The sequence below is a fragment of the Amblyraja radiata genome, chromosome 13 (genome assembly GCF_010909765.2).
Source record: "Amblyraja radiata isolate CabotCenter1 chromosome 13, sAmbRad1.1.pri, whole genome shotgun sequence".
Taxonomy (NCBI): Eukaryota; Metazoa; Chordata; class Chondrichthyes; order Rajiformes; family Rajidae; genus Amblyraja; species Amblyraja radiata.
The window spans coordinates 16,792,452-16,806,809 of record NC_045968.1 but is presented as its reverse complement, the minus strand read 5'-3'; the positions used below and the strand labels follow the sequence as shown (position 1 = coordinate 16,806,809).

Genomic DNA, 14,358 nt, shown 5'->3' with positions numbered 1-14,358 from the left:
GGTAGCGGTCAAATGATCACAACCTGCTCGCCCGCCTGCTGCCCGGAGTGGCGCTGAAGTCAGCCAGTATCCCGGCGTGCCGTGAGCGGGCGGGCTGGCTGGCGGGAGGCTGTGTGTCTGTCTCCCCCCTTCACGGTCTCTGTCTACCCCCGGCTCATCACCATGGCCGGCATCCTGTTCGAAGACATCTTTGACGTGAAGGACATTGATCCGGAGGGGATAAAGTTTGACAGAGGTGTGTGGCAGAGGAGGGAGAGAGAGAGAGAAGAGAAGGGAAGGGTGAGAGGTGGAAGGGGAGAGGGGCTGAGGGAAAGGGAGAGGAGGAGGGAGATGGAGGAGGTGAGGGGAGAGAGCTGAGGAGAGAAGGAAGGGGAGAGGGAGGAGGTGGGGAGAGAGGAGTGATGAGGGGGAGGAGGCAGATGAAGCGGGAGAGGGGAGGAGGGTGGTGAGGAGAGATGGAAAGGGGGAGAGGGGAGAAGATTCAAGATTCAATTTAATTGTCACACGTACCAATTAAGGTAGTGAAATTTGAGTTACCATACAGCCATACTAAATAAAAAGCAAAAAATACACACAGCACATAAAACAAAAGGGGGAAGGGGAGACGAGGGAGGGTAGGGGGGTGGAGAGGGGGGAGGAGGGTGGTGAGAGGGGAGAGAGAGGTGGGGGAGTGGTGAGAAGAGGAGGGTGATGGAAGGGGCTGAGGGGGAGGTGGAGGTCGGCTCCACGTGATGTGGGTGGCAGGTCCCTGGGTAACTGTTTTATTCTGCACTATGTTAGGGTTTTTTTTTATAGAACCTTTTTGTTTATTATATTATCTATTGAGCGCTGTGTTTACAAACTTGTTAAGCTGTGACAAGTAAGATATTGATTGTTCCATTTCAGTACATGTGACAATGAAACACGCTGGCCTCCCAGGGCAACAATCTGCCTGCCAAGTAACCCCCTCCCTCGCCTGTGTTCACCTATTACCCCGCACACTCTGTTCCCCCCCCCCCCCCCCCGTCCTCCCCTCTTTCCTTATTTCCCCCACAATCAGACTGAGCCGCAACATCACCTATCCATGTTCTCCAGACATGTTGCCTGACCCTATTGTCCTACAGCTATCTGGTTGAACCCGCCCCAACACTAATGTCATCTGTGAACAGAAGAAACATGGATGATGACTGATTAAAATGTCATGAACTCGAGTAGGAGTGTACAAGATAAAACTGAGGGGCAAAAATATAACTGTCTGAGGAAGGGACCCGACCTGAAACGTCACCTATCCATGTTTCCTATAGGTGCTGCCTGACCCGCTGAGTTACTACAGCACTCTGTGAAACGTCACCTATCCATGTTCTCCACAGATGCTGCCTGACCGGCTGAGTTACTCCAGCACTCTTTGAAACGTCACCTCTCCTTGTTCCCTAGAGATGCTCAGTCTCAGTCTGAGGAAGGGTTTCGGCCCGAAACGTCGCCTATTTCCTTCGCTCCATAGATGCTGCTGCACCCGCTGAGTTTCCCCAGCAATTTTGTGCACCTTCGATATTCCAGCATCTGCAGTTCCTTTTTGAGAACTCCCTAGAGATGCTGCCTGACCCGCTGAGTTACTCCAGCACTCTGTGAAATGTCACCTATCCATGTTCTCCAGAGATGCTTCGTGACACGCTGAGTTACTCCAGCACTCTGTGAAATGTCACCTATCCATGTTCTCCACAGATGCTGCCTGACCTGCTGAGTTACTCCAGCACTCTGTGAAACGTCCCCTATCCATGTTCTCCACAGATGCTGCCTGACTATGGAGAGAAGACAGGGATGGGATACTGAGTTGGATGATCAGCCATGATCATATCGAATGGCGGTGCAGGCTCGAAGGGCCGAATGGCCTACTCCTGCACCTATTTTCTATGTTTCTATGACCCGCTGAGTTACTCCAGCACTTTCTGTCTATCTCAAGAAACTTTGTGTGTTTTCCCACCTTGTACCAGTGATCTGTAAATTCTCTGCTTTCATGGAGACACAGAGCACGGAAACAGGCCCTTCAGCCCATCGACGTCTATGCTGACCATCAACTACTCATTTCCATTCATACTACATTAATCTTTTTTTAAATAATCCCTGCATTCCCGTCAATTCTTACCAACCACCTACACACTTGGGACAATTTACAACAGGCAATTAACTCACAAATCCACAAATTAAAGTGCTATTTTGACATTTTTGGTCTGATAATACGATTATTGTTGTCTTTACAGTTTCCCGTCTACATTGTGAGAGTGAATCCTTCAAAATGGACCTGATACTTGATGTAAACATTCAGATTTACCCTGTTGAACTCGGTAAGACACTAACTGCTATTTTTAACTTGGAAAACTAAAAGTCAAGTTAATCATAATTTTAATGGTAACTATGGGGTGACACGGTGGTGCAGTGGTAGAGTTGCTGCCTCACAGCGCCTGAGACATGGGTTCGATCTTGATTACGGGTGCTGTCTATACGGAGTTTGCACGTTCTCCCCGTGATCGCGTCGGTTTTCTCCGAGATCTTCGGTTTCCTCCCACACTCCAAAGACGTGCAGGTTTGTAGGTTAATTGACTTGGTATAAATGTAAAATTGTCCCTAGTGTGAGGGGATCGCTGGTCAGTGCGGACTCGGCGGGTTGAAGGGCCTGTTTCCGTGCTGTATCTCTAAACGAAAAAAAATATGAGGCCACACTTGTGTGTGCCATCATTAGTTATACATCACGGAAACAGGCCCTTCAGCCCAACTTATCCATGTCGCTCAAGATACCCTAGCAACGCCAGTCCCATTCATCCATGTTTGTCCCATATCTCTCTAAAGCTGTCCCATTCATGTACCATCCAAATCAAAAGCACACTGGATAGCCACCAAGTGGTCACAGGAGTGGAAGGCAACCTCATCTCCATTACACAGCTACATCTCTTCACCAGATAAAAGCTGTCCAGGGTCTGAACTCCCCAGAGGAGCATGGGTGAAGCTCAACAGACTTGGTACTGGAGTTGGGCGTTTCAATGCCAGCGTGTGGAGATGGGGGCTCCGCCAGAGCCCAGCCTGTGAATGCGGAGCAGAACAACAGACAGCCAACCATGTCATCTCTGGGTGCCCGCTCTACCACCCACCAAATGGAGCTCAGGGCCTGGCAGACATTGACACAGAGACAATAACCTGGCTGCTCAACACCCGGCTTGAGATCTAACTATTCCTTTGGTTTATTGGTTTCATTCGCAAGAAAACCATCCAAATGTCATTTAAATGTTGTTATAGTACCTGCCTCAAATACCTCCTCTGGTAGCTCATTCTGTATACCCACCCCCTCCTCTGAGTGAAAAAAGTAGCCCCTCAGGTTCGTATTAAATCTTGCCCCTCTCACCTTAAACCTACATCCTCTTAGTTTTGATCCCCCTACCCTGGATAAAAGATTCTGTGCATGGACCCTCTCTATTTAACACCTGTAAAATCATCTCTCAACCTCATTTACACCAAGGAATAAAGTCCTAACCTGCCCAACCTCTTCGTATAGCTCGGGCCCTCCAGTCCTGGCAACATCCTCGCAAATCCTCTCTGCACTCTTCCCAGTTGAATGACACATGTAAAAAGGGAACTGCTGTAATCATGGGGGACTTCAATTTTCATATTAATTGGGCAAACCAAACTGGGCAGGGTAGACTAGAGGAAGAGTTTATAGAATGTATTAGAGACGGGTTCCTAGAACAGTATGTCACAGAACCGACAAGGGGGGAGGCAATCTTGGATCTGGTCCTGTGTAATGAAGCAGGATTAATTAAAAATGTCATAGTTAGGGACTCGTTGGGAACAAGTGACCACAATATGGTCGAATTCCATATTCAAATAGAAGGGGAGCAGGTTGAAACTCAGGCTAGGGTGCTTAGTCTAAATAAGGGGGATTATGAAGGTATGAGGACTGAGCTGATCAAAGTTGACTGGGATAGCAGACTCAAGAATAAGACGGTACATGAGCAGTGGTGTACGTTTAAGGGTATACTGTATAACCTTCAAGAAAAATTTATTCCTATGAAGAAAAAAAGGGGTAAGGGTAAGAACAGTCAGCCATGGCTCAGTAAAACTATAAAGGATAGTATTCGGCTGAAGGCAAGGGCATATAAGGTAGCCAGAGATAGTGGGAGGGTAGAGGATTGGGAAGCATTTAAAGGTCAGCAAAAAATAACTAAGAGATTAATTAAGACGGGGAAAATAGACTATGAAAGGAATTTAGCGAACAACATAAAAACTAATAGTAAGAGTTTTTATAGCTATATAAAAAGAAAAAGGGTGGCTAAGGTGAACGTTGGTCCATTGGAGGGTGAGACTGGAGAGTTGTTGGTGGGGAACATGGAAATGGCAAAGGCATTAAACGAGTATTTTGTATCAGTCTTCACCATAGAAGACACAAAAAATATTCCAACGCTGGATAAACAGGGGGCGGTAGGAATGGAGGAGCTAAATACTATTAAGATCACCAAGGAGGTGGTATTAGGGAAATTAATGAGACTGAAGGAGGATAAATCCCCTGGGCCTGATGGATTACATCCAAGGGTCTTGAGGGAGATAGCGGTGGGGATTGTGGATGCATTGGTGATAATTTTCCAAAACTCCCTGGAGGCAGGAACGGTCCCAGTGGATTGGAAAATGGCCAATGTAACACCTATATTTAAAAAAGGAAGTAAACAGAAGGCGGGTAACTATAGACCGGTTAGTCTAACATCGGTGGTGGGTAAAATGTTAGAGACAATTATTAAAGAAACACTAACGGGGCACTTGGATAAACATGACTTCATCGGACAGAACCAGCATGGTTTTGTGAAGGGGAAGTCCTGTTTAACGAATCTGCTCGAATTCTTTGAGGAAGTAACAACCCGGGTGGATAAAGGGGAACCGGTGGATGTGGTATACTTGGACTTCCAAAAGGCTTTTGACAAGGTGCCACATAAGAGACTATTGCTAAAAATAAAAAATTATGGGATTGGGGGTAATATATTAGCATGGGTAGAGGATTGGCTAACAAATAGGAAGCAGAGAGTGGGGATAAATGGTTCATACTCGGGATGGCAACCGGTAACTAGCGGGGTTCCGCAAGGGTCGGTGCTGGGACCCCAGTTGTTCACAATTTATATAAATGATTTGGAGGAGGGAACCAAGTGTAATATATCAAAATTTGCGGACGATACAAAAATGGGAGGAAAAGTAGGGGATGAGGAGGATAGGAAGAGTCTGCAAAAGGATATAGATAAGCTAGGTGAGTGGGCAACAACTTGGCAGATGAAATTTAATACTAATAAATGTGAAGTCATTCACTTTGGGAAAAAAAATGATAGGGCAAGTTATTTTCTAAATGAGGAGGAGCTGCGTTGTAATGCAACGCAAAGGGATCTAGGGGTATTAGTACATGAATCACTAAAAGTTAGTATGCAGGTGCAGCAAGCAATCAGGAAGGCCAATGGAGTTTTGGCCTTTATTGCTAGGGGGATTGAGTATAAAAACACGGAGGTCTTGCTGCAGCTGTACACAGTATTAGTGAGACCACATTTGGAATACTGTGTACAGTTCTGGGGTCCATACTTAAGAAAGGATGTACTAGCCCTGGAGGCAGTGCAGCGAAGGTTTACAAGATTAATTCCTGCAATGAGGGGATTGACATATGAGGAAAGGTTAAGTAGGCTGGAACTCTACTCTTTGGAGTTTAGAAGAATGAGAGGCGATCTCATTGAAACATATAAGATCGTGAGGGGCCTTGATCGGGTGGATGCACCAAGGATGTTCCCAATGATCGGGGAAACTAGAACTAGGGGACATAGTTGCAGAATAAGGGGGGGCTCTTTTAAAACTGAGATGAGGAAGAACTTCTTCACCCAGAGGGTGGTTAATTTATGGAATTCACTGCCCCAGGGAGCAGTGGAAGCAGAAACTTTAAATATATTTAAGACTAAAATAGATGGTTTTTTAGCTGCCAAGGGGATAAGGGGCTACGGGGAGAGGGCAGGGATATGGACCTAGGTATGGTTAGTATAGTAAGACCTGAGTGATCTCCTGGACAAGTGTCGATCGCCTGGATTGGGGTCGGAGAGGAATTTCCCGGATTTTTTTCCCGAATTGGACCTGGGTTTTTATCCGGTTTTTTGCCTCCCCCAGGAGATCACGAGGTTCTTGGGGTGGAGAGGGGTGATAGCGGTATAAAGGGGAGGGTAGTGTCTTGTGTTCTGTGTCTTGTGTCTACTGTTTGTGGGTAAGTGTGTCTGTTTAGTGTTCAGCCATGAGCGAATGGCGGTGCGGGCTCGACGGACCTGGTGGTCTACTCTCGCACCTACTTTCTATGTTTCTATGTTTCTACATCCTTCCTGTAGCAAGGTGACCAAAACTAACCAGAGTACTCCAAATGTGGCCTCACCAAAACTGTAACATAACTTCCTAACTGCTGTACTCATGAACGTTCTGTCCAAATGCTGAACTACTGCAGTTCAAAATAGTTTACTTAAAAATGCCATATGATTTTATTTTAATTTATGCAATGAATTTAGCTGAATGGCATTACGAGGATCAAAATGTAATTATTTTGGTTAGTGGGAATATAATAAAACCTTCCATATTTTACTGCATTGAATCTGGAATGGTTACCTAAATTGGATGAAAACTGCAGAGATGTCTGGTTTGCCCAAATTAAATTTCTTAGAAATATCATAATGTTCAAGATTGGTAAAATGTTAGTTCAATGCGGGACAGCATGGTGGCGCAGCGGTAGAGTTGCTGCCTTATAGCTCTTGCAGCGCCAGAAACACGGGCTCCATCCTGACTACGGGTGCTGTCTGTACGGAGTTTGTACGTTCTCCCCGTGACCTGCATGGGTTTTCTCCGAGATGTTCGGTTTCCTCTCAAACTCCAAAGACGGACAGGTTTGTAGGTTTAAGAAGGAACTGCAGACGCTGGAAAATCGAAGGTAGACAAAAGTGCTGGAGAAACTCAGCGGGTGCGGCAGCATCTATGGAGTGAAGGAAATAGGCTGAAGAAGGGTTTCGGCCCGATACGTTGCCTATTTCCTTCGCTCCATAGATGCTGCCGCACCTGCTGAGTTTCTCCAGCACTTTTGTCTACCTTCCAGGTTTGTTGGTTAATTGGCTTGGTAAATGTAAAAATTGTCTCTAGTGTGCGTAGGACAGTGTTAATGTGCGTGGATCTCTGCTCGGTTCCGGACTAAATGGGCCAAACGTCCTGTTTCCGCGCTGTATCTTTAAACTAAATGTAAACCATAAGTACATCCTAATTCTTCATAGATTTGGTGTGGGTTTGGAGAAGGGAATGTTGATGCAATTGATTTTCAGTAGATAAAATAATTGTAGATACTAGAAGAGGAAAATGTGTTTTGGGTTTATGATTTGTATATGGTTCTGGTTTGTACTGGGGAAGGGTGAAGTGAGGCTTAATTATATATTGAAGGTAGACACAAAATGCTGGAGTAACTCAGCGGGTGAAGCAGCATGTTTAAGAAGGAACTGCAGATGCGGGAAAATCTAAGGTAGACAAAAATGCTGGAGAAACTCAGCGAGTGCGGCAACATCTATGGAGCGAAGGAAATAGGCAACGTTTCGGGTAGAAATCCTTCTTCAGACGTCGCCCATTCCTTCTCTCTAGAGATGCTGTCTCACCTGCTGAGTTACTCCAGCACTTTGTGTCCACCTTCGAATTAAACTAGCATCTGCAGTTCTTTCTTATACTTTAATTATATCTATTGCCTGTGTACTGAAAGCTTTTAATTCCAGGTGATAAATTCCGTCTGGTAATAGCAAGCACTCTGTATGAAGATGGAACTCCGGATGATGGCGAATACAACCCCACAGATGACCGGCCATCTCGGTACGTAGGCATGCTATAACTAGGCAAAGTTGACAGCCTTTTCACAGCTTTCCTGTCCTATTTTACCTCTGGTTGAGTTTTATTCCTCATACTCGTAAATGATTTCTCTGCCTCAGAGGGCGGTGGAGGCCGGTTCTCTGGATACTTTCAAGAGAGAGCTAGATTGGGCTCTTGAAGATAGCGGAGTCAGGGGATATGGGGAGAAGGCAGGAACAGGGTACTGATTGTTGATGATCAGCCATTATCACGTTGAATGGCGGTGCTGGCTTGAAGGGTCGAATGGCCTACTCCTGCACCTATTGTCTACGATTTAGCTTGTTAATGCGCAATTACATTACATAGATCATACGATCATAAGTGATAGGAGCAGAATTAGGCCATTCGGCCCATCAAGTCTACTCCGCCATTCAATCACGGCTGATCTGTCTCTCCCTCTTGACCGCATTCTCCTGCCTTCTCCCCATAACCTCTGACACCCGTACAAGGAACAAGGCACAAGGAACCCATAGAGGCACAAGGAGCTGCACATGTTGGAATCTTGTGAAAAAACACCAGGTACTGGAGGAACTCAATGGGTCAGGCAGCATTGGTGGAAGGAATGACAAGTATGAAGAAGGGTCCCAACCTGAAACGGCACCTGTCCATTCCCCGCACAGATACTGCCTGACCTGCTGAGTCCCTCTAGCATTTTGTGTTTTGAACCACATTACGTGGCCTAACACTGCCCCTTCATTACATAAGATAGACACAAACAGCTGGAGTAACTCGAGTGACCTTTCGGGTCAAGACCCTTCTTCGGACTATTTGAACAAACTCCTCGATGGCTTATTGCCCTTTATTTTGCTCTGAAGCCAAGCTCGTTGCAACTGCGCACACGTCCTTTATCGCATCACCCCTCACACGTTGACCTCCACTTGTTCCTGGTGAGGCAACACCACAATTAACAAATTGCACACAAGTTACGAAAGTATGGAGGTCAGCGATTATCTTTTCACCAAGGGTCATTGGACTTTGGAACAAGTTGTAGGCAAATGCAGGGGGGCAATTCCTTGCAGTCATTCAAATACATGTTGGCTACATTCCTAACTGGCAAAGATCACAGTGTTCCAAAGTTAGTATGACATTACGCAATGTGCCTCTTTAGTGCCTGCAATGTATTTGATTACCTTGAGAGTTTTGCAGTGATTTGATAAGTTTTTTACATTGTCTCATCTCAATTGGCTTGTTTTTCTATGGACCTCTTCCAAGAGTTTCCTATCATCTATAGTTACCGCATTGAAGTCACTGCAACTAAGTTTCAAAATTAACGACATTGTGCAGTGTTCTAGAGTCAAGTGAATTTATTGTCATGTGTCCCTGATCGGACAATGAAATTCTTGCTTGCTGCAGCACAACACAATATGTAAACATAATGCAGAACAGGAGATAAAAGTTCAGTGTGTCTATATACCATAGACCATATACACACACACACATCGGGTGAGGCAGCATCTATGGAGCGAAGGAAATAGGCGATGTTTCGGGTCGAAACCCTTCTTCAGACTGATGTGAGGGTGGGGGGGCGGGAAGAAGAAAGGAAGAGGAGGAGCCAGTGGGCTGAGCGAGAGCTGAGAAGGGGAGGAGACAGCAAGGGCTACCGGAAATTGGAGAAGTCAATGTTCAGCCCACCGAGATGAAGTGCTGCTCCTCCAGTTTCCGGTGGTGCTCACTCTGGCCATGGAGGAGGCCCAGGACAGAAAGGTCGGATTCGGAATGAGAGGGAGAGTTGAAGTGCTGAGCCACCGGGAGATCAGGTTGGCTATTGCGAACCGAGCGGAGGTGTTGGGCGAAGCGATCGCCAAGCCCACGCTTGGTCTCACCGATGTAGAGCAGCTGACACCTAGAGCAGCAGATGCAATAGATGAGGTTGGAGGAGTTGCAGGTGAACCTCTGCCGCACCTGGAAAGACCTACATTATTCAGCTACCAATGGAGGATGAGATTCTGGCAGCCAGATTTGTTGGAATATGGAAGATGATGAGAGTCACGGTGTTGAATTGTCCTATTACGGTCTCGACGGCTTTAATGCAATCATTTACTTCCAAGAATAGTTACTATATGTCAGTCAACACGACACCACCACTCCCTCTTCTCCCCTCTCCCATCAGGCGAAAGGTATAAAAGTGTGAAAACACACACCTCCAGATTCAGGGACAGTTTCTTCCCAGCTGTTATCAGGCAACTGAATCATCCTACCACAACCAGACAGCAGTGCTGAACTACTGTCTACCTCTTTGGTGACCCTCACACTATCTTTGATCGGACTTTGCTGACTTTAACTTACACTAAATGTTATTCCCTTATCGTGTCTGAAGAAGGGTCACAATAGACAATAGGTGCAGGAGTAGGCCATTTGGCCCTTCAAGCCAGCACCGCCATTCACTGTGATCATGGCTGATCATCCCCAATCAGTACCCCGTTCCTGCCTTCTCCCCATATCCCATGACTCCGCTAACTTTAAGAGCTCTATCTAGCTCTCTCTTGAAAGTATCCAGAGAACTGGCCTCCACCACCCTCTGAGGCAGAGAATTCCACAGACTCACAACTCTCTGTGTGAAAAACGTCTCGACCCGAAACGTCACCCATTCCTTCTCTCCAGACATGCTGCCTGTCCCGCAGAGTTACTCCAGCATTTTGTGTCGACTTTGATTTAATCCAGCATCTGCAGTTCTTTCCTACACATTCCCTTATCATGTATCTATACATTGTAAATGGCTTGATTGGAATCATGTATTGAATTTTTTGGTGACTGGTTAGCACAAAAGCTTTTCACTGTACCTCGATACACGTGACAATAAACTAAACTGAAACAGGATTGTGGCTGGCTGTCCCTTTTCTAATTACTACTATACTGGATGACCATTGTAACCATGGATCCTAGTTTAAATACTTCTCATTCCATCCACGAATAAACCAGCCAATAACTTGGTTGTTTAACGCATTGTGTGAATTGATCTTAAGTAGTTTAGTCTTTGTCGTTCAAAAATGATTTAAATACTTGGTTTCTTTATAAGAATGTAATGATTGCACTGTGTCATCAGTGCGAGTGGTCTAATACTATTTTGCACAGACTAGTCTACATTTTATTGGATCCAGGAAAATGTAAGGAATTTATCTTTGTGCTGTTCTATATGTTGTCACTTTCCTTTTTTCTGTTTGTATATAAACAGGGCAGACCAATTTGAATACGTCATGTATGGAAAGGTTTATAGAATAGAAGGGGATGAGAGCTCAACGGAAGCGGCCACCAGATTGTGAGTAATCGAGTTAATAGTTATATCGATATAATAGTTATTGAAAGCTTACATGTAATACATGCATTTATTTAATACAAGTGCTGTAAATGGGTTTCTTTCATTATTGTCTACCCAATGTATTTTAGTACCAGAACAGTAGACTTTCCAGAATCAAGAGTGTTTCATTGCCATATGTACTGGCAGCATCACCATGACATTCTTACTTGCTGCTGATTTACAGGCCCATTAATGCAAAAACACACACCAAAAAAATCATCAATAATACAATAAACTAACAATAAAATAATAAATTATAACTGATAATCAATAACCAAACCAGGGCGGGCGGGTGTGATACCGAGTGAGCCTGCGGGCCGCCAGCGAGGACGGTGAAAAGCAGCGGGGGGGACCAGCCACAGACGGCTGGCTTCCGCCAGCGTGACAGAGGTGGGCCGGGGGTGGGAAGTGGAGAAGAGCCGGGCGGCAGCAGCCGTTATCGTCACCACGCGATGAGAAGGTGGCCAGCGGGAGGACAGAAAGGTCGGATTCGGAATGGGAGGGGGAGTTGAAGTGCTGAGCCACCGGGAGATCAGGTTGGTTATTGTGAACTGAGCGGAGATGTTGGGCGAAGGCGATCGCCAAGCCTGCGCTTGGTCTCACCGATGTAGAGCACCTGACACCTAGAGCAGCGGATGCAATAGATGAGGTTGGAGGAGGTGCAGGTGGACCTCTGCCTCACCTGGAAAGACCGCTTGGGTCCTTAGATGTAGTCGACGGGGGAGGTAAAGCGACATGTGTAGCATTTCCTGTGGTTGCAAGGGAAAGTTCCAGGGGAGGGGGTGGTTTAGGTGGGAAGGGACGAATTGACCGGGGAGTTATGGAGGGCACGGTCTCTGCGGAGACCTAGTGACTGATTTACTGAGGAAAGCTGGTGCAGAGGGTAGCCAATTCAGGAGTCATGGATTCAGAATGACTTCCCTGAAAACTCCAGCCCAGAATTTTACTTATTGTGCTGAGATGTTACAGAAATACTTAATAAATTGTAATCTCTTACAGGTCAGCCTACGTATCATATGGAGGTCTACTCATGAGGCTACAAGGGGATGCAAACAACTTGCATGGCTTTGAGGTGGATTCCAGAGTGTATCTCCTCATGAAGAAACTTGCATTCTAAGATAGAAGGTCAAGAATCTTAAATTTGCTTAACATATCAATGAAATCAAATGTGCTTGTTGATATTAGTCAACAAATTATTTATCACAACAAATGTGTAAATGTCCTACATTTACAGTTCTCCCTGTTTCAAAGGAGATTATGTAGGGAAGTCAATCATCCATGGCCTTGTTATTTCCAACCAGAACATTTTACGTGGCCACATCATTGAAACGAAAGGATATAAAATGGAAGTCATTGAACAGTATCCAAATAAAAACGTATTTTTTGTTTCAAGAATTACATAAAATAGTATTTACTGCTTTGAAATCTGGGTTAACTGATCATGAAGAAACAAGGAACTGCATATGCTGGTTTGGTGAAGAACAGTACCAACCTGAAACATCACCTATCCATGTTCTCCACAGATGCTGCCTGACCCGCTGAGTTACTCCAGCACTCTGTGAAACGTCACCTATCCATGTTCTCCACTGATGCTGCCTGACCCACTGAGTTACTCCAGCACTTTGTGAAACGTCACCTGTCCATGTTCTGCACAGATGCTACCTGACCCGCCAAGTTACTCCTGCACTTTGTGTTTTTTTTTTAACTGATCATGAAACTCTTTAATTAAAGTCCACTGTTACAAATCATTCTAAATGAGCACACAAGAACAAAAATGCTGGAGAATCTCAGCGGGTGAGGCAGCATCTATGGAGCGAAGGAAATGGGCGATGTTTCGGGTCGAGACTCCAAAGGTCTCGACCCGAAACATTTTTGTCTACCTTCGATTTTTCCGCATCTGTAGTTCCTTTTTTTACATGGCTGTTGTCTTGTTCAGCTGGAACATTTACATTTAGTACGGGCCTCGAGAAAGATATACTGCTTTAAATGTCTGTGTCGAACATGATGCCAAGGCCAACTCGTATCAACCTGCACATAATCCACATCGTTCCATTCCTTGCTTATTCACTTGCCTATGTAAAAGCCTCTTAAATGACTGTATTGTATCTGCCTCCACCACCACCCCTGGCAGCGAGTTCCAGGCACCCACTGCCCTCCGTGTGAAAATACTGCCCTGCTTAGACTTAGACTTAGTTCTTCCCACATTGTTGAGTGCATTGGGCAGCAAGCTTTCGCCATTTTGTTTGGTTATGTGCAACGTCTTCCACCCTCGATAGGCTTGCGTCCCGGGCTTTCAAATCCTTCTGGAATCTTCGTCTCTATGTGAGTTTTGGTCGGCCTCTTTTCCTTCTTCTGTCAGGACTGCCCTGCACATCTCCTTTAAACTTTGCCCCTTTCGCCTTAAAGCAATGCCCTCTAGTCTTTGCTATTTCTATCCTGGGGAAAAAAGTTTCTGACTGCCTAGCCTATCTATGACACTCAAAGTTTTAATTACTTTCATCAGGTCTCTCCTCAACCTCCAGTGCACCAGCGAAAACAAATAAGTCTTCCCAACCTCTCCCTGTAGCTCATACTCTCTAACCCTGGCATCCCAGAGTGTTTTACATCTAAATAAGTGCTTCTGAAATGTAGCCACTTCTGGAATGTGACTACAAGTGCCAATTTATTACTTAAGAAATTAGAGTGAAATAAACAATAGGTGCAGGAGTAGGCCATTCGGCCCTTCGAGTCAGCACTGCCATTCAATGTGATCATGGCTGATCATCCACAATCAGTACCCCGTTCCTGCCTTCTCCCCATACCCCTGACTGCTATCTTTAAGAGCCCTATCTGTAGACTGGTGCATGTTCCTTTAACACAGTGACCTCACCACTACTAACCACTCCCCATATCACCAGTATAATTGTAACCTCCCCACCTCCAGATCGCTCTCTAGCTCCGGTGACAGACCACGGACAGCTAGGGCAGGAATGCGTATGAATAGAAATGTGTGTGATTAGTAATAAAACAGTAGTGAAGACTTAGTGCGTTTCCACGAGTCTTTACATGGTGTCATAGTAGTACCTTGCGCCTCCTGTTTGTCGGGTTTTTAATTTACTTTTCACCCAGTTCCCTACCCTTCATTGTTTCTCCACCGTGTCTTTACCATGGCCAACTCTTGT

General features: G+C 45.5%; 1 protein-coding gene across 1 annotated transcript; it reads left to right on the top strand.

Annotated features, from left to right (window-relative positions):
• The first annotated feature begins 60 nt into the window (after window positions 1-60).
• polr2h (RNA polymerase II, I and III subunit H) lies at window positions 61-12,595 on the top strand. Its single transcript, XM_033031310.1, has 5 exons — window positions 61-235; window positions 2,238-2,321; window positions 7,773-7,866; window positions 11,075-11,158; window positions 12,197-12,595. Exons 1-5 carry the CDS (start codon window positions 163-165, stop codon window positions 12,312-12,314), a joined length of 453 nt encoding a protein of 150 aa, XP_032887201.1. The 5' UTR covers window positions 61-162; the 3' UTR covers window positions 12,315-12,595.
• The last annotated feature ends 1,763 nt before the right edge of the window (window positions 12,596-14,358 follow it).

Coding starts and splice junctions, on each gene's coding strand:
- polr2h (XM_033031310.1), top strand. CDS start 163: ATGGCCGGCATCCTGTTCGAAGACATCTTTGACGTGAAGGACATTGAT. Junction 236..2,237: donor GGGGATAAAGTTTGACAGAG/GTGTGTGGCAGA, acceptor TTGTCTTTACAG/TTTCCCGTCTACATTGTGAG. Junction 7,867..11,074: donor ACAGATGACCGGCCATCTCG/GTACGTAGGCAT, acceptor GTATATAAACAG/GGCAGACCAATTTGAATACG.